This window comes from Sander vitreus, chromosome 11 (genome assembly GCF_031162955.1).
Source record: "Sander vitreus isolate 19-12246 chromosome 11, sanVit1, whole genome shotgun sequence".
Classification (NCBI taxonomy): domain Eukaryota; kingdom Metazoa; phylum Chordata; class Actinopteri; order Perciformes; family Percidae; genus Sander; species Sander vitreus.
The window spans coordinates 22,251,122-22,276,898 of record NC_135865.1 but is presented as its reverse complement, the minus strand read 5'-3'; the positions used below and the strand labels follow the sequence as shown (position 1 = coordinate 22,276,898).

Here is a 25,777-nt window from a genome sequence, read left to right as displayed (position 1 = left end):
TCCCAGTTCCCCCAATTCCAGTTTGTTTAATTAATATAAACCGGGCTTGACGGTTAGACAACTCCCCCACCGAGGAGGTGGTTTTGCTCCTAAATTGAATTTAGGAGTGACTTACATAAACTGCTATTACTGTTGTAGCTCATTTGGACAATAATACAATTGTGTCATGAAGTGTAAAGTTTTTCTATTTTGAAATGCATTCTATCGATCAATAAATGATTAGTGATGTTGAATATACAGTAGGACCACCACGGTTTGGCATGCATATGAACTGCGTATGAATTGTAGTTTAACGGCCGCTGTTAAGTGAATGGGGCGCAGCAGAGTCTCTCTGCAGCGAGAAGAAGCCGCCTCTGCAGCTTGTTCAGGCGGTCAGGGAAATGATAAAGCGGTCGCAACTGGTTTTCATGTGTCGTATGGTTCGCATCAGGTGTTGAAACCAATTGTACCAAAACACGGAACTGGACTGCTATTTAACGCGACTACAAGACGTTTTTAACCGGTTATGAAACGGGCTAAATGTATTTCTGATGCGATCAGATGGCAGTGTAGCCCACCGCACGGACAGGCAGCAGACAGAGATCCGGCGGAAGTAGAGCTCCGCGCCTGTCACCAGCAGCTTCTCGCTGCGCCGCCGGTCTCTAGGGCAGCATGGTCACCGGGAGAGTCCGGTACAGCCTCACTCTGCAAACGGAGATCCCAACAGCACTACAGCAGGGCGGTCAGGTCCAGTCAATAAAATGCAGCGGCAGTCGCATGTGTAAACCATAGCGGCTGTGGATGAGAGGGAGGCTAGCTGCTGAAAATCAGATGCTTTGGCACACATGATTTTCCTTTGCCGCTGGCTTAAAACCTCTTCGGGGGGCGCCAAAACTTTCCCTATTCAGGAAAAACCCTGGCTAAAAAAATAAACACAAACATCCCAACAGGATTGTCTGACCGCACTTGTTCTTTGCCCCGTCTGACTTCTTTTTGTGGATTTCATGGCATTCTCAGATCTCAGAAATTAACTTAAGTGAGTGCAATGTAATTATTACCATTAGGAACGATTGACAAAACAAGGACAAGAAGATCCAGCTTGTAGGACCGTTCACGTATACAGGCGGGCGCCATCTTGGGAAAACAGTCACAACCAGTCGAACGATGAATGCCGTGCAACCAGTAACATAGCTCAAGCACGGCGTTCGTCTGGTTGTGACTGTTTTCCCGCCTGTATACGTGAATGGTACTGTCTTTCTAAACTATCTTTTTAATAAACTGTCTGTACACTTACAAAGTTCTCAATGCGTTTACATGTAGGCAACCTCATTATGCTACCGTGGAAGTGTGGTGCCATTTTGAGCCTTGTTAGTGGTGTAGAAATAGTGATTTCTTTTTACTTTACCCTTGCCCCGACGACTAGCGTTATAAGGTAATTAGCCGTTTGCGATAAAACTGGTCACATTCGATTAGCATGAAAACATATCCCAGAGAACGGTCGACTCGGTACACATATGTAATTAAACCCTAGGTTCATTTTGCGCCGGATTTGTCCTTTAAGACGGTTGTATTAAAGTGGCTAATTTGACTTTTTCTGACCATAATTCTATTTATGGGTAGACATTGATTCTTATGTTGCACAAATTAGGTGGCCAGAGAAATCTGCATCAGCAATTTGGTTGTAGTAGTCATAACAGACAGTACATTAAAGTTATTATTATAGGCAGAATCTGGCGAGTGTATTTGGCTTGCTGAGAACAAAATGTCATAAAATGTATTGAACAGTGAAAACCCTCATTAGCTAAATATCTACTAATGTGGATATAGGGTGGGTTAAGAGTGTTTTCCTAATTTAAGGGTAGTGAAGCTAGATTATTTCCTATTTTACAAGTGGCCAGTGACATCTGCTTTTGCATCAGAAATCTGGGTTGCAGCTGTCATTACAGAGGGTACATTACATTAGTCATTATTAAGGCAGAATCTGGCAAGTGTCTTTGGCTTGCTGAGAACGAAATGTCATTGCATGTATTGAAAGCTACTATCAGTGAAACCACTCATTAGCTAGCTAACTATCTACTAACGGGGGAACAGGGTGGGTTACTTTAATGACGCACAAAAAACATGTTATGTTTTAACAACACTGTCAAAAAAGTGACAGACACACGGCAATAACAGCCACCATTAAAACAGGCGCTACGCTATGTACAACTGCGGCCTTTTGGACTGAACCGGCTTTGAAACGATAACGTTATTTAAAAAAACATTTTATGGACGCTGAAATCGATCATGTAACATTATGTCTGTTACCTTGGAATAGCTTCAAAATTAGACAGCCCAGGTGCATTTAAAGTACACGGTGGCATTACGTAGCTATCAATACAAACTAGCGGCGTTAACAGCTGGTGGTTTAGTTAGTTAAGGACTGCTGCTATAGCTAGCTGCGGCAACTAACGTTAGGTTAGCCTACAAGGAGATCCGCCCAGACAGCAGAGCAGTGACGGCCTTGTCGTCCAAAGCCCGTTACGCTGAGACAGACACGCAGGCCGCATTATTCGACCAGGGCCTGACATTAATCTTGCTCACCAAATCTTTGCTACATAACGGACGATCTTAAGCACACATATAGTTTACTCACTAACCCAAATGATTATCGATTTAACATCACTTTCCCCGGCGTTATTGTTGACCAACCATGTTCCCGGAACGCCATTTACAATGAGCATCGGTCGTGCTAGCATGCTAACGACCAGCGATCTAGCTAGATAAACAGTTAGCTAGCCGTTAGCTTACGTGCGAGTAAATACCCGAAGGTGCATTTAGCTAGCTAACGTTCCTATTTTGACAAGCGGCTTATAACGAACTACTTTTCCCATCTATAAAATAAATACCCCGCGATTTAGCTTAACGTCACACTGCAGCAATTTCAGCGTTCAAAATAAGTTGCTAGCTATCTTAGATAACGTAAAACATATCAGTGACAGGGGAGTCGTCTATTTCCTGAAATGTAACGTTGGTGTTCTGTGACCTGTACCGTATAAGTTATAACTTAACGTTAGCTAAAACAAACTGAAAATTATATATTGGAGGCCAGAGTGATACAAAACGTTAACAATAACGTGATTTTGATATATCTACTATTAATGAAATATACCAAATTGTGAGTGGAAGATAACCAAATATCAGTCACTTGTAAACATTTAAAGGAAATGTTCCTTCTCAGTCTGTAGACAGTGTCAAGGACCATCTGCGCTAGCTTCAGTGAATCTAGCGGAGTGAGCTAATCAGACTACACGTACGGTTAAAACCATGAATTGCAGTTTAATCGCGTTGACATTGTCACGGATTCAATAAGCAGTAGCTAACAGAGATAAAACCACCAGCAACTGAACAACACAAGCAACCAAAATGCAGTAATGTTACCTTGCATCCACCACCAGCTGACGCTAATGGCAGCAGCAGCCAGCTAACAATCACCACTGAGCTAACGTTAGTTAGCTAACAACTCACCAGGAATTTGATATGACTTCCCCCTCTATTCACGGGCTACGTCCAGCATTGAACGATGTCGTAATTACATAAACGTGGCCTATATCAGGGACAGTTTCGCAGGACCCCAAATCTGTTACTAGAAAGATCTAATTCCTACGTTTTTCCCTCTGCTTCTGGGTGTTTTTCCTGCGTCACCGACGCGGTAACAGCCCCCTAACTCTCTCTAACGTTAGTCCGATGTCTGGAGCTTGTCACTTCAGTTCCAGCAGTCACAACTTGAATCAGTTCAACATGGCGGAAGCGCAGTCGGACACAAATGCCGTTCAGTAAAACAGGCCAGACGACTGTGTGAACTCCACAGTCAGCGTTGTCTATTAGCTAGCTCGTTTGCACCACAACCGAGAGCAGCGCAGCAAACACAACACCAACTGAATGGAAAGGGCATAAAACCCCTCTCAATTCTGATAAGTGACTCCGGCTCCAGTGAGGATGTCAATCCGTAGTTTCATTAAAACCAGGAGAGGAAAAAAAAACTAAAAACCGAGCAACCTGACGCACTTGCCTATATCGCCTCCTATCGCACGGGGTGGTCAAACATAAAATAAATCGAACATAACAGAATTCAAACATACACACAAACTGACATTTCAGCAGTTATTGGAGTGGAAGAAAATACAAGTGATGGCGAGATGAATCTTAATGAAGCATTGAAGCTTTCCAGCAAATTTGTTTGCAAAAGAGTTAATTTCTCAAGGCTTAATATGCACACGAAACCACCTGTTGGTCAAAGAGTGTAAAACAGGCAGATATATTACAGATGAAGGCTCGTGAATAAAAAAAGAAATCAATTTCGATGTAGCCTAATCCATAAATAGTCTATCAATATAGTGTATGCTATATTTTCCTGATAATTAGGCTTATGCTTTATAACAAAACTGTATATCTTGTAAGTAGCCTATGCATCATGTGTAATCCATCTTTTGGTGAATAATTGTTTCATAATAATTGCATCAGTGTTCTAAAACTGGAAAGTGGTAGTGGTTTATCCGGGCAGAGGGTAGTGAATGGGCTTGTAAACTGGGCAGAGGGCAATGCATCTGCTTGTGTAATTAGGAAAATTACGTAGAGGGGATAAAAAAAAATGTCAGGAACAATAATTTATTAACTGTTAGGGCTTCGGGCGTCATCAATTACGTCATTGGTCTAAAACGATACAAGCCTCGATATGCGTTTCACGCAAAACTTCCTCTCAAGCTCTGAAGCCTCGGCACGGCACAGCACGTAACATCACTAGAAATATACAAACAAGGGACAAACTTAATAGAACCTCATGGCCAACAATTTAAAGTTATGAAACTAATTATGGAAAAAAAATTGTTCAGCTTTCACTTTCACTTTGGTAAGAGCATTGTCGGAATTAGGACAGGTTCACAATTTTTCAAGTCTGTCTATCTTGAGTCTTGCATTCCATATCTTCACAGCGCTGTGGAGTAGACCTAAGGTCTTCTGGCTACAATACAGATAGCTTACTGTCTACTAAAACCAGTTTCATAACCATATTCAACTAAAAACAAAAGAAGAAAATCAGTTAATGTGATTTAAGCCTATAGGTGAACCGAACGACCCTTTAAGTTCTAGTTAAAGGTCCTATGACATGCTGCTTTTTGGATGCTTTTATATAGGCCTCAGTGGTCCCCTAATACTATATCTGAAGTCTCTTTCCCGAAATTCAGCCTTGGTGCAGAATTACAGCCACTAGAGCCAGTCCCACAAAGCTTTCCTTAGGATGTGCTATTTCTGTGTCTGTAGCTTTAAATGCTATTGAGGAGGAGGGGGGGGGCAAGGTGGATAGTGGGGGTGTGGGGATTGGGTGTTTTGGGACTTGCAATAGATACCCTGGTTCAGGCGACTCGACTGAGGGTTTGTAGGATTCTACTGGCCCCACTGGACATTCCTTTTCAGCCAGTGTCATCTAGGGTGAATAGTGGTAAAGTGGGATACTTTCTGAAAATGTACATTCTGCGTCAATTTTAGTGATGATCCAAATGTATAGCACCTCATATGATACTATTCTAAATAGCTTAAGAGCTCTACTATACTATACAGAAGAAAAAAAGAAATAAACATTAAACACAGGATGGCTAACTCTTCCTCAAACACATACTGACAAAGTGGGACACTTAAAACCCATTAAATTGTTACTGAATGAATGGACTGGATACAAAATAGTAACCCATACAAGTATTGTTAACAACAAAATAATAATAAAGATTTAAATTGTGGAAGTATGGGTGCAGATACAGCAGATTGTTTCTTGGCCTTCATGGGATCATTTTCATCGCCATATCTGGTTTCGCAAATATTGCAAAAGTCACGGCCATCTAAGCTTGTACCCTCCTAAGATAAAAATGATGAAGCTTAACTGTCCCACTTTACCTATTGTCCCACTTTACCACTATTCACCCTACTGTAGATGCTTTCTCTGCCGCCTCCACATTGTTGTTGATTGCTCGTCTCCTGCTTGGTCCCGCAATGCCCAGAGTTCCAGGCCTTGCTGAGGGAATGACTTACAAAAACCCAACTGCCCACCTCCACTGGCATACATCTGATCCTCCACCTGCTCTTGTGTCAATTCTCCACCTACTTCATCCTCTTCCTCTCTTCCCCTCATCCATCCTCTCCTTCCAGGGCACAGTTAGCTCCAGCAAGATGAACTGGCTTGTGCCTTTAGAGACCAAGATGATGTCTGATATTAACTAAGACTGGGTGATATTTGGTGTTAGGCCTCTCCAGGTCAACTGTCATCACCCAGTCTTGTGACTTGAACAACAGACCAACAGAGCAGTTCTTGGATTGTTTCTTAGGCCGCTCTCCCTCCTTGACAAAAACAATTGTCTTTAGTGCTGTAGCTGATCCCCTTGCTTATTGCCTCAGCATGGATTTAAGGAGCTGACCATGTCTCCATCGATAGTGCCTCTCCCATGCTATAGTAGGCCCAGGCCTTGACTTTTCTGGGGAGCCTAGACTTGTCCACAGTTCTCAACCAACCAATTTCTGGCATTTTGCGTGTTTGAAACTCGTGCATGTGTGTCTCTCATGCATCCTCGACCAGCTTGTGGGGTATTGTGCCATAGGCGTTAATAAGATCTATAGCTACAGTACAGCCAGGTCCCCTTTGCCCTCTCTTGCCTCTCTGATGAGCTGGGTCACCACGCCTGTTTGTTCAAGGCACCCAGGAGTTTTAATGGGTAATATTACATTGTGTTGTTTATTATAGCATTTTGTGATTCATTTTGTTATGGACCGTTTGTTTGTTCGTTACATACTCATACTCAGTCATCTGCAGTCGTGGAAACTGACTAAGTACATTAACTCAAATACTGTACAAGTTAGAGGGACTTTACTTGAGTAGTTCAATTTACACTACTCCACTACATTTCAGGGAAATGTTGTACATTTATTTGATACATTTAGTTAGTTTACATATTCAGATTTTGAATAAAAAATACAACCAACAAATAAAATACTTTATTATAGATTAAGCTATACAGCAATATATAGGCTAAAGTAATTAAAAATAGCCCCACCTTTAACAGCTGCAACATAAAGTGATAGCTTACATCATCTATCAATGATTATAATCCAAAAATATAATAGCCCCTATTCTGAAATAGCTCTGAAATAGGTTCTTCTGCACAATGAGTAGCCTACTTTTATTTTTGGTACTTTCATTATATTTTGATGCTAATACTTTTGTACTTTCACTCGAGGCTACACTTCATTTGAGTATTCTTCCACCACTGGCCATCTGTTACCAGGGTAACAGATTAGAGAATGAGTTAATGAATAAATGATGGACTGTTGAAGCTATCAAGCTTAGCTAACCCTGTAAACACACAAGCACATATCTGGCATTGTAAACCTGACATATAACAAATTGTTTGGTAAGTTACCCCAGTCGGGAAACCAGTTACCTGGTGTAGAACACAATAATGAGAAGACATCACATACATGACTCTCATTCCTCAGGGCTCTTGTCTGGGTTTTCTTTCCCACCGGACCTATTCCCGACAGCAAAGATGGCGGCTGAGCGGCGTTGAGCCTTCTCCGTAATGTGTTACCAAATTTGGTTTTCTGCCGAACAAGGAAACCAAATCCATGTCGAAGAACTCGTCCCGTGAAAGAAATGTTGTGAGACTGCGAAGAAAATCTTTTCATAAGAAATTAGCTAATACAACTTGATAGTTTCCCGTTGTAGCGCTGGGTGTTCATCGCCGTAACGTTAGCTAACTAGCCCGTATCGTCATTGTAAAATGGCTCCGGTGCAGATTGGGTCAGATGGGCAGCTCGTCCCACTCGGGGGTCCGGTAGTTTCGGGTCCACAGCCACCACCACCCGGGGCACCGGCCACACAGGGGGTCCGACTGAGTCTGCTAATTGAATTTCTTCTCCAGAGGACCTACCATGAAATTACCCTGCTGGCAGAACTGTAAGTAGTGTTGTAGGCCTTAAAGCTAACTAACCGGCGGGCTAATCAGCTAACATAAGTAAACTCAGAGGATGCACTTCTTCCAGCCACTATAATACAAACCAACGGGCTCATCAAGTTGGTACCAATCGAGAAGTTAAGATAAGCTTTTCATGTTTTGAGCCCTAACAAAGTGGATAGCACAGATATGTGAGGGGGCGTAACGTTACCGGGTAAACATCACATATGTCTGAAGATCATTAAGTTATAAGTTATAGCCATTGCTGTTGTTCAAGATAAGTGTTTGTGTGGGGCGGTACATATGTGGGTTTATGATTGATTACTTGAATCAGTCTGCTGTCCAAAAGCCAGTTTCTCCTTGTCTTGGTGCCCAACTGCTAACTGAAAAGATTAACATTTCGATTTGTTATCAAAGCAGACTCATACCAGGGATGCACAGAGTTTAGACAGGCTGTTGCTCTACTTTCAGGATAAGGACAATAACAGTCACTAAAGTTTTAATGTTTTTTTCCTAGACTTCCCAGAAAAACGGACATGGAGAGGTATGGTTATTTGAATTTTATTCACAACTTATTTATCCCTTCACTCCTTTAGTCACTCATTCTGTTAAGCTATTGTATTTAAAATTTTGTTTAAATGTATATATCCCCTGTTTGTTTGTTTTCAGGAAAATTGAGATTGTCCAGTTTGCCAGTCGTACCAGACAGCTATTTGTGCGTTTGCTAGCCCTGGTGAAGTGGGCAAGCAATGCAGGGAAAGTTGAGAAGTGTGCGGTATGTTATGTGGAATTTGTGTTGTGGATTTTGATAATACACTGCAAATGTGTACGTCTGCAAACTTTTGTCCATCGGAATACAAATCAACTTACTCTTACCTCTCTTTATGATATCAATGGTCACAGATGATTTCCAGCTTCTTGGATCAGCAGACCATCCTATTTGTGGATACAGCTGATAGGCTTGCATCGCTGGCCAGAGATGCCCTGGTACATGCTCGTTTGCCCAGCTTTGCCATCCCCTTTGCCATTGATGTTCTCACAACAGGGTCATACCCACGCTTGCCCACATGTATACGAGTAAGTCTGTAGAACTTCCTTCTCTGCGTGCTAAAACTACAAATCTATATGAAAAGATGTAAGGATATCAAACTCATGGTTTGGCATGCCATCATCATCATCATCATCATCATCAAATGTTTCTGTGTCCATTTCTGTAGGATAAGATCATTCCTCCAGACCCCATCACTAAGGTTGAGAAGCAAACCACCCTGAGCCAACTTAATCAGATTCTACGACACCGCCTTGTCACCACAGACTTACCACCCCAGCTAGCAAACCTCACAGTCGGTAAGCAGCTTGTGTAAACCCACTATGGTATACTTTAACTGATAGCCATTCCAACGTATTTAGCCATTTGTTTTCAGCCATATTGGTTAAGCAAATCTCTTATGTGTGTGTTTGCTTGTGTGTATATTTGTGTAGCTAATGGCCGTGTAAAGTTTCGTGTGGAAGGAGAGTTTGAGGCCACCTTGACAGTGATGGGAGATGACCCTGATATTCCCTGGAGGCTGCTGAAGTTGGAGATTCTGGTAGAGGACAAAGAAACTGGAGGTAAGGCATACACTCCTCCAGCTATGCTGCGACACTTCATTGACATGCTGATTGACAATGTACATCATTGCTAATGTTTTCCCTTTTCCTATTCACTCTCAACCGGTTTGTCTGTCCCATTTCCACGCTCCTACCCCTCCCTCCACATTGACAGATGGCCGAACCCTAGTCCACAGTTTGCAGGTGAACTTCATCCACGAGTTGGTCCAGGCACGTCTGTGTGCAGATGAAAAACCCCTACAGGACATGTACAACTGCTTGCGTATCCTTTCTTGGCCTTTGCATTTTGTGTATGGCCTGCACAAAACCACTTGGCTTAAGTCCCAGTCTGATGTGAACTACTGCAGTAGGGAGGGAGGGTGTGTCAGAGCATATAGAGTATTGACTGGTCAAGCAGACACTTGCAGCATTCCAATGAGAAACACAGCTGCAGAATTGCACCCTTTTTAACCCCTCTTTTTTTCATGAATTCTCTAACAACACAACCACCTTTATTACTGACCGGGAAGAGGCTCAGTACATCCTGTCACCCAGTCAGGTCATGTGAGGTGTAATTAATTTCTTATGGAGATGTGTGTTACTAACACCTGTTCATACTGTACTAAGAAACTGATACTTTTTTTTATTTTTACACGCTTTTGTGAATTAAAGCTTAGAGTTTCTTCAAAAATGCTTTTTTGTATTGTATAGTCAGGCAGTGATAATTGTGCCATTCATAATTTAACCCATATGTATAGGAAGGAGAGGATTTGTTCTGATCACACAGTCACATGCCTATTACACTTTAGTCTGTGGTAAAATATAGAGAGAAACAACCGTTTGTTAGCATTCATGCTAATATCAAAGACCCTAATCAAGCATGCGAGATAAGCATGACTGTGCTAATCACAATGCTAATCAGTACATCTCAGCTCTGCCTTTCCCCCACCATCACCACCAAGTGCAGCTCACCGTGTCAAAGAGCAGTCTGTGTTGGGTACAAATACCCCTTTTACCAACAAAGTGTATGCGTCTTGAGGATATCTGTGAGTGTGTTTTGAATGTTAATGGAGAAATGTGTAGTACGTTATTTTATTTTTTATTTTTATTTTTTTTTATCTCTATTCACCTGGACTTGGTATTTTCCCACACTGTGTTCTCTTTAACTGCATTGTTTCCAGACTCCTTTTGTCTGTCACTGCAGCTAGAGGTGCTCCACTCTCAGACTCTGATGCTGATTAGAGAGCGATGGGGAGACCTGGTGCAGGAGGAGAGATATGTGCCCGCAAAATACCTCACACTCACTGTTTGGAAGTAAGACTCTTTTAAATTGCCCTCACATACTGTATTGTGATAATTTTTCTCTTTTGAAGCACTTTGTGACTTTGCCTGTAAAAGGTGCTATGTTATGTAAACTTGTTATTATGATTATTATTATTTTATATTGACGACACACTCTTCTAAAAAAAAATAAAATAATAGAAAATAAATAAATGGCAGGATGCATTCATATAGTTTTCATTCCTACTCTCTGTCTTCCCTTTTCTTTGTTTCTCCAGCCAACAGGTTTTGGGTAGGAAAACAGGTACAGCCTCAGTTCACAAAGTCACTATCAAGATTGACGAATCAGATGGATCTAAGCCATTGCAAATATCTCATGAGCCTCCTCTCCCTGCCTGTGACTCCAAATTAATGGAGAGAGCTATGAAGGTAAGGTGGACATACGTTTTCAGTGTAATATAAAGAATGGGGATGTGTGGCATACTGTACAAATATCTCGCTCTACAATTTAATAATGTTTGTCTCATTCTTTAGATTGACCATCTGTCGGTGGAGAAACTTTTGATCGACAGTGTGCATGCCCGGTCCAATCAAAAGTTACAGGAACTGAAGGCCATTCTAAAGACCAGCAATCCCAGTGACAACTGTATGTTTATACTATGTCTTGTAATTTAAATACATTTTGTAAGTGTATATTAAGCAAATTAACAGAAACCAGTGTTTCCTACCTACAGCAGATGCAGTCATGTGCTAATCATTCACAACACTTGATAAAAGAGGCATGGTTTAGGATGCAGAGTCCATAATTTTAGCCCTGGAAAAAATATTTTCTTATTTTCTTTCTCTCAAATTATGATGAATTGCATTTTCAAAATTCCCATTAGCTCATAGAGATGTGCTCTCTAACACATGCCTCATTCCCCTTCTATCAATTGATGTACTGTAACCATGGTTTTGAGTCCTCTGCAATAGAAATACTTAATCATGTTTGTTTATTTCAGCGTTCATCGAGACTGCTTTACCTACACTAGTTATTCCGATACTTGAGCCCTGTGGTCGTTCAGAGTGCTTACACATTTTTGTAGACCTGCACTCTGGCATGTTCCAACCCATGCTGTACGGATTAGGTAAGTAATAGGCAAACATTAACTCATGACTATTTTCTGATTTATGTTTGTCCTAGGGCTGTCAATCGATTAAAAAATTTAATCTAATTAATTACATACTCTGTGATTAATTAATCGAAATTAATCGCATACATAATTAACGGTGCCTGAACCGATACTTTTTAAGAAAGTAAAAAAAGAAAAGGAAAAAAAAAAGGGTACTAAACAACAGTTTACGGCTTGTTTATTGCTAAGGCCATATGGTCAAAATTAAATGATTTAATAATAATGTATAACAATAACAACAACTTATTTCACTAGTAAATTGCTGTTGAACGACAAAAACAACAACCAGATAGGAAAAGGACATTTACAATAACTTCAAATGCACCACAAGGCTGTAGTTTACCAGTTTCATTGAACGCACCGGCTGTGTTGTTTCTCCGACGGCAGCTGCAGATTATTACATACTGGTGTTGAATCCTCTACAGTAAAACACAGTCACACTTTACACCGTTTAGCGTTAGCTGTCAGCATTTTAACCGTGTTTAATCCAGCTACTAGCTAGCGGTAGGCTAACGTTAGCTGCTGTTGAGTATTGTGTTAACTAGCGTCACGTGCAGCGGGTTTGTGTTTCCTGTAACGAATTTTTAAAGTTATTTTGACAGCCCTAGTTTGTCCATTGTGTTGGTCCTAGGGAAGTGTTGTGTTCAGGTTGAGTTTATATAAGGGTTTGGTTTCGTGTAACAATAAAGGAATCCACAATTAGTTTCTCTGTGATTCTACTTTATTGCTTTGTATGCTCAGCTCTGTGAAAATAAAACCCAGGTGTGTTCTCTCCCTAGATCAGTCCATGCTGGATGACATTGAAAAGACCATTAACGACGATATGAAGCGTATCATATCTTGGCTTCAACAACTGAAGTGAGTCCACCTTCTCAATTTTTAAATGGCTATGGACATTAAATACTGTATATTCACAGCTGACAGTGTAACGTATATTTTGGCACAGGCGAAAGATAGCAGAGTCAGTTCAGAGTCAACAGTAGACGCCAGAGTCTGACACCTGCTTCTAGCTTGTCAAAATTGGCTAATTGCTATCAGTAGCAACACTTGGCTCAGCAGGTGGCAAGATGGGTGTTGAGAAGGATTGTCACGGTTGTGTATTGAGTTGATTTTGAGTCTGGCACTAGTGAACTGTGGGAATGCCGTGAGTGACAGAATGGGCTGTGAATCTGGGACTTTTTGCAACTGAAATTTCATTGAGACACCAAATCTTTCTTTTCTCTGGCAAGGTTCTGGTTGGGGGAGCAGCGCTGTCGACAGTCTGTGAAACACCTTCCCACTGTGTGTACTGATGTCCTTCACCTGTCCAACTCGGCTTCTCACCCTGTTGGCAACCTGTCCAAACACAAGCTCTTCATTAAGCTCACACGTCTTCCGCAGTACTACATTGTAAGTTTCTCTATCAATATGTTGCTGAATAGTGCTAAACCAAAATGACTTAAAGAAAATTCCACAAAAAGTTAAAGTTATGATCTGCTTTCATTTTTATGTCCACCCTCTTGGTCTCTCTGTTTCCTACTCCTTTTCTCCTTTTTGTAGGTAGTGGAAATGCTTGAAGTGCCTAGCAGTCCCACAGCGTTGCAGTACAAGTACTCTTTCCTGTCAGTGTCTCAGTTGGAAGGAGATGATGGTCCCATGTGCGCACAGCTCCTGCAGCATTTTAAACCCAACCTAGAACATCTTGTCCAGGACACAACAGGCAGAGGGGCCCGACCTGGGACTAAGAGAAAGGTAGTCAGTGCTAGAGTAGTTATACACCAAATGTTCTTTTGTGTATGATGAAACACAGTATTTTTCATCATACACAAATGAAAGTTTCTTTTGAGTTTTGATGGATGTGGTGCTGGCCTAGAGGTTAGAACTAGGCAGTAACAGTAAATGCTCTGCCCACATATCACACATAGATAACGTTCCATATGCATTTTATTTTGTCTCTGTTGCTTTTTAGATATCTGGGGACCAGGGGGACCCAGAGCCAAAGAAGCCTAAGCGGTCTGGAGAAATGTGTGCCTTCAACAAAGAGCTGGCTCACCTAGTAGCTATGTGTGACACCAACATGCCCTTCATTGGCCTCAGAACAGAGGTAAGTCACAGTGCTCAGACAGTTTGAATCTTTCCTGCCAGTCATAGATGTGTCAACATCAAGCATGGCAATGTCAGTGTTGTGTTTGCTGGCTAATGCTGTCTGTCTGTCTGTCTGTCTCTGTCTTTGAGTAGCTGTCCAACATGGAGATCCCTAACCAGGGTGTCCAAGTTGAGGGAGATGGCAGCAGTCACGCGATACGTCTACTAAAGTAATACTCAGTCACAAGCACACATGCATGCATTTATGCACACACCAGGACAAAATTGGATTTTTCTTCAAGTATGATAAACTTTGCCAAAACCATTGTGACTATACAGTGTAATTGTTTCATCTTGTAGGATTCCTCCTTGTAAAGGTGTAGGAGAGGAGACTAGGAAAGCTTTAGACCGGTCTCTACTGGACTGCACCTTCCGACTGCAGGGCAGGAACAACCGAACCTGGGTGGCTGAACTGATGCTGGCCAACTGCCCTCTCAACAGCACACACAGCAAGGAGCAAGGTACACATCGCATACAGTGTGTTCCAAGTTCATCACTACAAGTTTACAACATGGCCCTGTGTATAAACAAACCCATCTGTCCCCTGTATTAGCCTCCACGCGGCATATATATCTGACCTATGAAAACCCTCTGTCGGAGCCAGTGGGCGGGCGGAAGGTGGTAGAGATGTTCCTTAATGACTGGAACGCCATCAGTCAGCTCTACCAGTGTGTCCTCAACTTCTCTCGAGCACTGCCAGGTACGTGCATGGTCATCTGTAAAGCAAACACTGCACTTACCTGAATGACTGATAAAAGTCAGTTCATCTTAAATCAGTCAGTATTTTACTAGTCATTTTGTTGCTGGTGTATGGATTTGTAATGAAGGCGACACATTAATTCTCAAAGTAAAACAAACATTGTTTTATTGGCCTGGTTTAACCAGAGTAATCAGATTTACTTTTTTAAGTTTGAGTCGTTTGTGTGTGAAAATCTGCACATAGTTAAAGTTACAGTTAGTTCAGGCTTGCATTCATCAGTGTTACCCACACTGTTGTAATAATGCTTGGTAAAAGAAACACATAGATCTAATACAGCTGCACATTGTGACTGCTTCCCTCCAGAGATGCCATCTTACCTGAGCCTGTTTTCAGAGGTGCGGCTGTACAACTACCGTAAGCTGGTGCTGTGCTACGGTACCACCAAGGGCAGCTCTGTCACGATCCAGTGGAACTCCAACAGCCAGCGTTTCCACCTCGCCCTTGGCACTGTGGGGCCCAACTCTGGCTGCTCCAACTGCCACAATATCATCCTCCATCAGCTACAAGAGATGTTCAACAAGAGTCCAAACGTGATGCAGCTGCTGCAGGTACACAGAAGCATAGTTATGACAATGCATATGTATGTGTGCACTTGTTATATCTGTATCAAATAATCATTTCAAGTGACCTTTTAATGTACCTTTCAATGTAATTTCCTGGGTAACGTTACTATTTATCCTCTTTCTCAGGTGCTCTCTGACACACAGGCCCCTTTGAATGCAATCAACAAGCTACCAACAGTGCCCATGCTGGGCCTGACCCAGCGCACCAACACTGCCTACCAGTGCTTCTCCATCTTACCCCAGTCCCCCACACACATCCGCCTGGCGTTTAGAAACATGTACTGCATCGACATCTACTGCCGCAGCCGCGGTGTGGTAGCCATCAGAGATGGCGCCTACAGTCTTTTTGACAACACTAAGATTGTAGAGGGCTTCTACCCTGCTCCTGGACTCAAGGTATACAAGACTTATTGGCATGGTAGTGTGTCAATAGACTTCATCTGAGAAAGGGAATACTCTTAAAGTTTCTGTCTAAACTACCTAACAAAAAGAACTGCCACGTTAAGTTCTAATGGACATGCAGCCGAGAGTGTAAGTATACTAGCAGGGTCCGCCCAAACCAATAATTGTGACCTGTTATGAGTTAAAGGAATAGTTGAAATACACGTATTAGCTTTTTTTTTTTGCCAAGGGTTAAATGAGATGTAAAGTCACTGCGCCTGACCAAGAAATAGTCTGGCACATAACCCTCCATAAAACCATAAAGTGTTAGTTAACTTTAGGTGTTTTTCTAATCAGTACAACCAAAGAATCCTACTTGATTCGAAAAGAAAATGTAATGCAGATATACAGTTTTATGACTTTTTTGATCAAGCTTTTTACATAAAATTCTGTCCTTCTCTTCTTGCCCCTGTCTAGACATTCCTAAATATGTTTGTAGACAGTAATCAAGATGCTCGCAGACGCTCTGTCAATGAAGATGATAACCCACCCTCGCCGGTGGGTGTAGATGTGATGGACAGTCTGATGAACCACTTGCAAGCTCAACAGCAGCCACAAACATTGAGAGGGGGTGCAGGAGGTGTCTATCCTCCTCTCACTTCACCACCACCAAATTACCACGCTAACGTAACTCCCTCACCATCCATGATGCCCACCCAGTCGCCAGGTAATAGCAAGCTTAGTGTTTGTATGTGTATGTAAGTATAAGTAAGTTAATGATATCCTTTATTGTTTGTGTCTGAGCTTTGTGTCAAGCTGCCATACAGGATTATGACCTAAAAAAAATCATTGTTTTTGAATATATCGCATTGCTGTCATCAACCTCCCTGCTGACTTATGTATTTTGTTGCAAGAGCAAATTGGTTGAATGGGACGGAGAACGAGGAAAAGTAACCATGTGTGCCCATTTTGATTTTGTGAAATCATGAGATCAGTTGTGTTTCTCATGCAACATGCACATACCTCACAGCCGAGAGGGAACAAAGCATGCATTTAGTCCTGCTCCTTCCATTCCTCTCCATCTCAGCCCGCCAGCCAGAGACTACAGCCCTTCCGCCCTGCTTTAGCATGTGTGTACATGAGCGAGTGAGTGTGTGAGAGTGTGTAAGGAGAACTTGTCAACCTCAAAGTCTGACGAGTGTGTGTGTGTGTGTGTGTGTGTGTGTGTGTGTGTGGGGAACATCCATGCCTCTGGCTCCCCTAGTGGAGCTCTGAGGGCACCTTCTCCTTTCGGGCCCACACCGTCTCCGTCTTCTCTGGGCATAGCCATGGGCCAGACCAGCTTTGCCAGTCCCCACGGTAAGCAGCAGGGTGGCCGTAAATTCTGGTCTGCTGGACAAGGGCTGGAATGGGCTGAACTGAACATCTTAACTTGGCACTTCTAGGCTGCAGACATTAAAAAGCATATGACAAATGGCCTGTAGTTAGTGGGCACACAGTGGTGTATTCATTTAACTGGTTATTGTTGAACATAGTGTTGTTTTGTTGCTGATGGCTGTCTCTACTTCACCCTAGGTGCTCTGGATCCCAGCTCTCCATATGCCATGGTGTCTCCCAGCCATAGGGGCCAGTGGCCAGGTTCACCCCAGGTCTCAGGGCCTTCTCCTGGGGCACGGATCCATGGCATGTCCCCTGGTAACCCATCTCTGCACTCACCTATCCCCGACCCTCATTCTCCACGTGCCGGGACCAGTAAGTACTGCTTTCTCTGTGTTGTCTCACGTTGTTTTTTTACATAAACGCATAACATTAGCAAACAACCTTGCCACTGATACCTTAGATAAGTTTAAAAAAAAAAAAAGTATACTAAGTGGGACATTTTACAGTTGAAAAAGTAACCTGTCAGTGCTCTCTGGTGCATAACACAAACTATGTGACACTGTTTCTAAATAATCTCAAACCTAGTTAGTTTATCGGCTGCCATACACAGATACCGATATATCTGCAATAAGTTAATATTCGCCGATATAGTAGTCTAGCGCTATTAAATTAATTGATTGTTTCACTACAACCTCTCTCCCTCTCTGTCTTTGGTTTAGGTTCACAAGTCATGCCTACCAGTATGCCTCCACCCCGCAAGCTACCTCAACGCCCCTGGGCTGCCTCCATTCCTACCATCCTCACCCACAATGCCTTGCATGTGCTTTTGCTCCCCTCACCCACTCCCTGCCTGGTGCCAGGCCTGGCAGGAAGCTACCTCTGCTCGCCACTTGAGCGTTTTCTGGGTTCAGTTATCATGAGACGGCACCTACAGAGAATCATTCAGCAGGAGGCCAACGTAAGTGTTGCACAAATCATCCTGATTTTGGAGAGATAATTCTTTTGGTGTTTATTCCCTCAAATTACATTCAGTGTTCTGCTCTCCCCTAACTTCTCTAAATCTGTCAACTCTCCTCCAGTTATCTATTGTGAATTCTAATGAGCCGGGTGTGATCATGTTCAAGACGGAAGTACTCAAGTGCCGCGTGGCTCTCAACCCAAAGAACTACCAGACACTGCAGCTCAAAGTCACTCCAGAAAATACAGGTCCCTGGTCCCAGGAGGAACTTCAGGTGCTGGAGAAGTTCTTTGAGACGAGGGTAAGTTTAAGAAGCCACTTAAAGCCTAATTCATAAATAATTTAAACATACATTTGAGGCATATCTACATGCATAGTTTTTTGACCTATGCATGAAAGAAATGCATTTTGTGATCATAATTTAGAATATTGAATTTAAAACTTAGTTGAAGTGTTGTGCTTCATTTAAAAGACTTGTCAATTCATTCAATAGGGATACACTTTAAGGCCACTCACAGGAGCACATGAGTGCACTGTTATTATTCCACTGATCACCTTCCATTGTCCTCTTTCAAGGTTGCTGGTCCTCCCTTCAAATACAACACTCTGAATGCCTTCACAAAGCTGCTTGGGGCACCCACTAACATCCTTAGGGACTGTGTGCGCATCATGAAGCTCGAACTGGTGGGTAGCTGTTTCTTTTTCAAGAGGGTTTGTTGCCTGTATTCAACCATAATTGGGAATGAGCCCCACTACCCAGAAAATATATGAATTTATGAATATGCAAACTGAATAAGACCTTTTGTTATACTAGCTGTCAAATAGTAGAAACATTGCAACAAGATACAGAACAAGTACACCATATGCCCTGATAAACCTGTCTATTTCACTGCAGTGTGAAAGTGTGCCCACATTACACGTTCTTCTAGTTGTGCAAGTGAAAAATGTATCGTATTGTACTTAATGGCAGTTTAGACATCCTTCTAATATCTTGATGCATGTCTTTACCTTATACAAAGCACTTGGAATTGCCTCTGTGTTTTAAAGATATTATATATTGCCTTTCTCTAAAGTTCCCTGACCAGGCTGCACAGCTGAAGTGGAATGTCCAGTTCTGTCTCACCATCCCTCCCAGTGCTCCCCCCATAGCCCCTCCTGGGACCATCGCTGTGGTGCTCAAGTCCAAGATGCTCTTCTTTGTAAGTCTTAGCAGAGCCTCTCCATTAGCTCTCCACAACCAGGACACAAGTCGTATACCTGTGTAGCACTATTTGAAACAACCTGACCCTGTGTGTTTTGCCTCATAGTTGCAACTGACCCAGCGTATCCCGGTGCCCCAGGAGCCAGTGAGCATTATAGTGCCCATTGTGTACGACATGGCCACAGGCCTCACTCAGCAGGCTGACATCCCCAGACAGCACAGCTCCTCTGGGGCCGCAGCGCTCATGGTCTCTAATATCCTTAAGAGGTTCAATGAACTGCACCCTGCCAGACCGGGTAAGACTCACACACTGAATAATTTACTAAACAGAAAAAGTGATATCAAATTTGCTAAACTGAAACGGGTATCAACTGAATATTATATACTATACTATACAGTATAGCGTTGTTATCTATACTTGGCGCAAAATGCCTTTGCTAACACTGGATATTTGCCATCTTTCTTTCAGGTGAGTGTACAATATTTGCTTCTGTTCACGAGCTGATGGCCAACCTCGCTCTGCCCCCCGGCACTCGTCAGTAGAAACAACAAATTCAGTCTGGAACTCAACCGGAGTCCCTTTGAGACCGAGGATGGGTCTATCTCTGAGCTAAGAAGAAAAAGGAGAGTAACAACTGTGGTCCCAAGATGTCAGTCTTTTTTTTGCGTCAGCCACTGGACAATTGACGTGATGTATAATTGCTGTTATGGAAGGGAGTTAAATATGTACAGTTGTGGACCACAGTCTTTATTCTTGATAGAAGCTCAGAAACAAGATTTGCTGTTGAGGTAGATCATGGGCGAGGGGGGCATTTGATGCAAAAGGATATAAATGTTATTCTTTTCCTCCAGGTGCACTTGTAAACAAGATTATCTATTGAAATTAAGGTTGTTTACGAAAATATGTATATTGTTGTATATTTGAGTATTGAAAAGAATCAGGTGAGTTAGATTTTTGCTAGAGAATTGTATTCAGTTTCTTTTTTCTTTTTTTTTATAACGCCAGACTGATATTAATAGTATCAGGAGATATATTCCTTAGCACACTATTTAAATGTTTTCTGCATTTTTATTTCAAACTTTCACTTTGGATACTGTAAAACTGTGACAAACTTTATAAGCCAGTTGTATTTTATTAAGACACATTTTGAGTCCTGATTGAAGGATTCCTGTCTGAATTTGCTATTTAATAAACCAAGCCCAAAGTTGGTTTATGCTCTGAGAATCTTCCACTGGCAGTACTAAAATAATCAGATAATTTACTAAAGTAAAAAAAGAATAGCAATAATACTACATAGTAGTCAATGTACTGCTTAAAAATGTTTACTCAAGCAAACCCACAATGTAGTGGCAACAAAATGTACATAAAGAATCCAAAAGAAAACACCTGTTATGCAGAATGGCCCTTTCCAGAGTCTTATATATCATTATTTTTATACAGTGACATGCTTCTTTTTATATCCACTCATTTCAGCACTTTTACTTCAACTGATACTCAAAGTATATGGGATTTTAAACTCACTAACTTTGGGTTTTGCACAGTTGGTCAGACGTCACCTTGGGCTAAAGAAAACTGGGAAGGTTATTTTTGTTTTTATATAGACCAAACAATTAATCAAGCAAATCTGGATTAATCAATAAGAAAACCCTGTAAAAAACTTACTTGAGTGAAAAGTACAAAATGTCAATTTTTAAATGCAGTGGGGTAGCCTATTATATAAGTATAAAGTAGTACAAAATGAAGATACAAGTACCTGAAGTTGTACTTGTTAATTGTTACCACTTAAATCCGATGTGTCTTTGTTTGTTAGTTAGTGTATTAAACCTGTAGAAAACAGCTTTGCCTCCTCATCAAGTGATGCTGTGATCCTCATCCCCTAAAACATGACATCATTCAGAAAGGCTGTATGTGGAGGGTTGAGGAGGCGTTCAAAACTGCAAATCCCAGACTGCGACTGCACGGCTGTTGCAAAGGGCGTGGGCATTGTCTTTTGTATTATTACATAGCTACATGGATCCTCCGGGTGTGAAGGATGCATTTGTCACCTCGCAGCTGCGTGTGAACATCGACACCTGCAAGAAAACGACCAATTACGGATGAAGAAACACTGTCGGCTTTTATGCACCCTGACTGAACGTTTGACATTCGAACGCACCCTTTGCGATACTTCCGACAAAATGCCACAGGATAAATAAATAGACTGAGCCTTATCTATTTCTCTCTATAGCCTCAACTAAACTGCTACCTCTGCTTTCATTGGTCTCTTATGGCTTTTATCAGTGCTGCCAATTTAGGAGAATAGGGCGATAATCACCGCAGGTTCAAGTCCGACATGGCAGTGAGCACATCTGAGCCGCTCTGTCAGCCCTGCGTTTACCATGAAGCTTTTAAAGGTAAGTCCCAGAATTACGTTTTTATTTCGGGTTGTAGCAACGATACGTTAATATCATTATGGTGTTTGAATTGGATATCGGAGGAGTCCGTCCCGCAGAAACTGTCTCCATCTCATTTCAACACACTGACCACTCCCCTTCAGTCCTTATAAATTTCCATCCTTCCTGGGACTTGTAGGATAGATGACACATGCACGTTGTTTTATAGGCAGTGATGGTGCCACCTGTGAGTTTGTGTTCGTTATTAAGGGGGTGAAGAAAAAAGGGGGAGATGTCAGGCAGGCCTACTGATTTGGTTGCTGTGTGGTCAGTGGAGCTACAGGTGAAGAGACCTCTGATGCCTGTCCAGCTGAGTCCAGAGCAGGTGGGCCTGGAGATGTTGTGTCTTTGTGGGCAGCTGGACCTCCTCATCAGGGCACAGATGCAGCAGGTAGGGGTGACCTGAGCACTAAATGCATTACTTCCACCATTGCTGAGTCTGACAAAGATAATATTTATCTCCTCCACTTTCTCCTTAGTTTTCATCCGTTTTCAGAGAAACTGTCAAGTGAAATTTAAGCATTTCCATCAGCTGAACCAAAGCAATTAAACGAGTAGGCCCAAGTAGGTGTTCAGTGTGTTAATTATACAGCTATGTTGCATACATCAAGCATTTGACAAAGGGCTAATGTACAGATTATTTACCATCATCTTTAATTTTTTCTTTAGTTTTAAACAAAATAAAACTTATCTTCACATTTGTTACACGGTAGTTTACGTCATACATCTAGAATGGAAACCCACCAATAGAGAATTCCCACTTCAACAAAAATAAATAAAGGAATTGTCTCATTTACATTTACTCATGTACATTTAGGGTGCTAACAGCCAGGAGCAAAAATCCAGAAAATGCCCTCACAAATTTTCTTAAATTTTTTTTTTTTTTTTATTAAATCGTGAGCAATAGTCCTCTGCACGTACGTACGCACGCACATACACACACACACACACACACACACACTCTTTTGGGCCCTGTCAAATTCACATTTCTATGGATCTATTTACATCTTATGATCGTGTCCCATATTGTAACTCTTTGATTTACAGTACAACAGCACTCAAACGCATAGACTTGAGGAAGTTTAAGCATGACTATGTCCCAACCAATAGGGCTACATCCATGGTCCAAACCTGCCAACTGGTTTCAGGTCTATTGTGCAGTCTATGCTGTTCACAAGCATTTCACATAATTCTGTATAGACGCTCCTCTTTTTATCCAGTGACATTATTATTCATATTTTCTATGTTCCAGTTCCAGGAGCAGTTAGGACAAGGCTGTAGCCCAGAGGAGTCAGACACTTTCCAGGCTCAAGGGTCAGAGATTCTTGACCAGATGCTGCAGTGCCTTGAACATCTACCAAAGCCTATGCCACAGCTGGAGGTATCACATCTTCTAATAATGTCCAAATAAAAAATGACTTTTATGACATAACGTGGAATACGAGAACATTCACTTTGCATACTTCTCTTACATGCTGTACCAGAAATCAGTGGGTTAATGTGTTTCCTCAGGACTATCTGGACATGGTGGGTCTGTCAGTAATGTTTCCTCGTGTAGAGGTGTTCCTCATTCAAGGAAGCCCAGTGGATATGCTGGAGAGGCCGCCAATGGACGGTAAGGCAATACACATTTATCCCCAGCCAGGAGGAAGAAACATATTTCAATCTGTTATTGTTTTTGAAGACAGATTATGCATACAGTATTTTGCAGATTTAGAAAGACTTTTGAACGTTTTTTTTTCCATCTGGAATTCAGTTCAAGTCAAAGTTGGCAAAAAGCAGCTTGTTTCTAATACAAAAATAGCATATTGTACCAACCTGTTCGGTATTAATTTAAGCTTGGACGTCCAGCACAGATACTTATTATAGCCAGTGGTGGGAAGTACATTTACTCAAGTAGAAACTGTACTGCCTTAAGTATTTCTATTTTACTTCAAAGGCAAATATTTTAGAGTTTTCAGAGTAAGATTTTACATACAAAACACAAGATTGGTTTATAGACTATGATGCCTTGTTATAGCTGAAACTACCCAGTAGTTTTTAAACTATTTAACATTGGCTCCACCTTTCGACATATGTATGTAATAAAACACTCACAGGGGGCATTATTCTGCATATATGTTTTGCTGATGATACTTCTGTACTGGATGTTCACACACGATTAAAACACATTCCTAACGTCATCTGATGCTTCTTCTGCAGAATACTTCTTCCACATCGCCAAACTGAACCAGCTCCTGGTGCTGAGTCAACAGCTAGAGGAAGATATCAGGCACCTTGGAAGTCATAAATACATTGCCCACCAGCTCTCGGTTATTTATGTAAGCACAATAAATCACAACTATCATTTTTTAACAGTTTTTTTCTTTCTGATATGCATTCCACTTTAAGTTGCATGCTTTTTAACATTGATTTATTTTCAGCAAGTCATCAGCTCTTTCAGAGGAATTCAGGCTTTCTCTGAAGTGAAGAAAGACATTGAGGCCAACTTCAAACAGATGAAACAGTCTCTGGTGGTAGAGGAAGGCTCCAGGCATGAACCTCAGCTGGCTGCCCACTACATCAACTGGTTAGTTAAAATCCAAATGGGAATTTGACGATAATTAATGCAGCAACAATCTGATTACAACCATATGCTGTTCTCTGTGTAGGATATTAGAAGTAACTCAAAGCTTAACTTCAGTGGTGTTGATGCTACCGGAGGAGCTGACAGAAGACCTTCACCCAGCCGTTACCTTCATGTCACAGTTCCTGTCCTGACTCACCCACCCCGACCAACGCCTCTGTATCTATGAATCCTGACGTTCTGGTGCATCAGATGTCTCCAGGAGCTTCTAAATGAACTGATGTTGTTATGACTGTGAAAAGGTGCTACACAATTTGATTCAACGGATTAATGGTGGGATTGGATAGCCTACTTTATTTATAAATCATGTAGATTTTTATATTGTCCTCCTCAATGTGGCCCATATTAGTCCCTATGGTGAGTCAGCTGTTTGGAAATGAATGTAAGCCTGTTGAATCCCGCCTTGCACTACTGTTATAATTACTGTTAACATTTCTTCCTTTTTAAACCTACCTAAAGTGGAATAATAAAATTGAATGCAATAGGGAAATGTGTTTGCTTCCTCCCTAGCATGTGACCATAGGTGTAACTTCTAGCAAAGGCTCCTCTTCCCTTACTACTTGTGTAGGTGCACAGCTATGCAGTGAGACAAACACACTTCCAATAAAGGTTGATGGTGTTGTACAAGTGAATTGTTGAAGTAACAAGAATACTGGATTTACAGATAACATATTAGCTGTGATCAGTTAATGCTACATTGTCCCTCATAAAAACATAGTATAATTACTGAAAGATCAACAGCAACAACTGAAAACCTATTTTCTAGTTCAGTTATGAGCGATGGGTTCCTACACAAGATTTTGTGCAACAATTTTGATCATTTGACATGAGAGATTTTCTGTATTTGTGTTTTTGTCTGAGCTCTTCTCACTGGTTTGAAGTGGGCGGGACTCTGTTGGAAAAAGGTGATGTCATGATGTCAGGGCTTCTGGGGTCCCTGGAGGAAGAAGATAATTGCTTGGTTGGTGATCAAACACAGCTAGTGGTGGAAAGAAGTACATCTACCAAAGTACTGAACTTACGTGCAAATCAGATGCTTGTATATTAGTAAGTATACAAGTAAGTAAAGTTTATTTCTTTAGTTCATTTAAACACAGCTCGCGCTGACCAAAGTGCTGTAGGCCTATATAGCGCATTAGCCCCAGGGTAATAACATAAAATAAAATAAATATACTTACAGATCAGTGATTTAAGCTAAAACGACATCAAGAGACAAACACTTTACAAACATAGCAGGATAAGACAATTAGAAGGCCAATGTAAAAAGGTGAGTTTTGCGCCTGGCTTTGAATATTGCAATTGAAGGAGCATTTCTGATGTCAGGTGGCAGTTGGTTCCACAGCTGAGGGCCAG

The 25,777-nt window shown here is 41.7% G+C and overlaps 3 protein-coding genes across 10 annotated transcripts in view; 2 read left to right on the top strand and 1 right to left on the bottom strand.

Moving 5' to 3' along the window:
- The window catches only part of usp9 (ubiquitin specific peptidase 9), a 47,957-nt gene extending 44,033 nt beyond the window's left edge, over positions 1 to 3,924 (bottom strand). For 5 of the 6 annotated variants that reach the window (XM_078262361.1, XM_078262364.1, XM_078262363.1 and 2 more), the window contains exon 1: positions 3,487 to 3,924. The gene's annotated coding sequence lies outside the window, so the exon portion shown is untranslated. The other variant, XM_078262362.1, reaches the window with a different exon arrangement.
- A 3,589-nt stretch (positions 3,925 to 7,513) lies between these two features.
- Positions 7,514 to 20,574, top strand: med14 (mediator complex subunit 14). 3 transcript variants are annotated; one of them, XM_078262358.1, is made up of 29 exons: positions 7,514 to 7,957; positions 8,473 to 8,499; positions 8,625 to 8,730; positions 8,859 to 9,032; positions 9,173 to 9,302; positions 9,438 to 9,566; positions 9,721 to 9,828; positions 10,727 to 10,859; positions 11,105 to 11,255; positions 11,361 to 11,472; positions 11,828 to 11,953; positions 12,778 to 12,856; positions 13,228 to 13,387; positions 13,538 to 13,729; positions 13,947 to 14,081; positions 14,216 to 14,292; positions 14,423 to 14,583; positions 14,676 to 14,822; positions 15,216 to 15,430; positions 15,572 to 15,841; positions 16,304 to 16,554; positions 17,064 to 17,185; positions 17,402 to 17,578; positions 17,926 to 18,164; positions 18,286 to 18,465; positions 18,741 to 18,848; positions 19,238 to 19,363; positions 19,472 to 19,661; positions 19,835 to 20,574. In XM_078262358.1, the coding sequence occupies exons 1-29, from the start codon at positions 7,782 to 7,784 to the stop codon at positions 19,906 to 19,908; spliced, it is 4,275 nt and encodes a 1,424-aa protein (XP_078118484.1). In that variant the 5' UTR covers positions 7,514 to 7,781; the 3' UTR covers positions 19,909 to 20,574. The 3 variants fall into 3 exon arrangements, with proteins under 3 accessions (XP_078118484.1, XP_078118483.1, XP_078118485.1); XM_078262357.1 differs by having other exon boundaries at positions 15,186 to 15,430; XM_078262359.1 differs by lacking the exon at positions 17,064 to 17,185 and having other exon boundaries at positions 15,186 to 15,430; positions 16,304 to 16,553.
- Positions 20,575 to 20,673: 99 nt separating this feature from the next.
- LOC144525484 (uncharacterized) lies at positions 20,674 to 24,863 on the top strand. Its single transcript, XM_078262360.1, has 7 exons — positions 20,674 to 21,759; positions 22,071 to 22,189; positions 23,051 to 23,179; positions 23,311 to 23,413; positions 24,001 to 24,119; positions 24,222 to 24,367; positions 24,450 to 24,863. The coding sequence occupies exons 1-7, from the start codon at positions 21,699 to 21,701 to the stop codon at positions 24,556 to 24,558; spliced, it is 786 nt and encodes a 261-aa protein (XP_078118486.1). The 5' UTR covers positions 20,674 to 21,698; the 3' UTR covers positions 24,559 to 24,863.
- Positions 24,864 to 25,777: the final 914 nt, after the last annotated feature.

Bases quoted from the DNA above. Each gene is read 5' to 3' on its own strand.
- LOC144525484 (XM_078262360.1), top strand. From the start codon at position 21,699: ATGGCAGTGAGCACATCTGAGCCGCTCTGTCAGCCCTGCGTTTACCAT. The intron at 24,120-24,221 runs GTAAGCACAATA...ATTTATTTTCAG, and splicing joins ACCAGCTCTCGGTTATTTAT to CAAGTCATCAGCTCTTTCAG. The intron at 24,368-24,449 runs GTTAGTTAAAAT...TTCTCTGTGTAG, and splicing joins GCTGCCCACTACATCAACTG to GATATTAGAAGTAACTCAAA.
- med14 (XM_078262357.1), top strand. From the start codon at position 7,782: ATGGCTCCGGTGCAGATTGGGTCAGATGGGCAGCTCGTCCCACTCGGG. The intron at 8,500-8,624 runs GTATGGTTATTT...GTTTGTTTTCAG, and splicing joins AGAAAAACGGACATGGAGAG to GAAAATTGAGATTGTCCAGT. The intron at 19,364-19,471 runs GTAAGTCTTAGC...TTTGCCTCATAG, and splicing joins AGTCCAAGATGCTCTTCTTT to TTGCAACTGACCCAGCGTAT.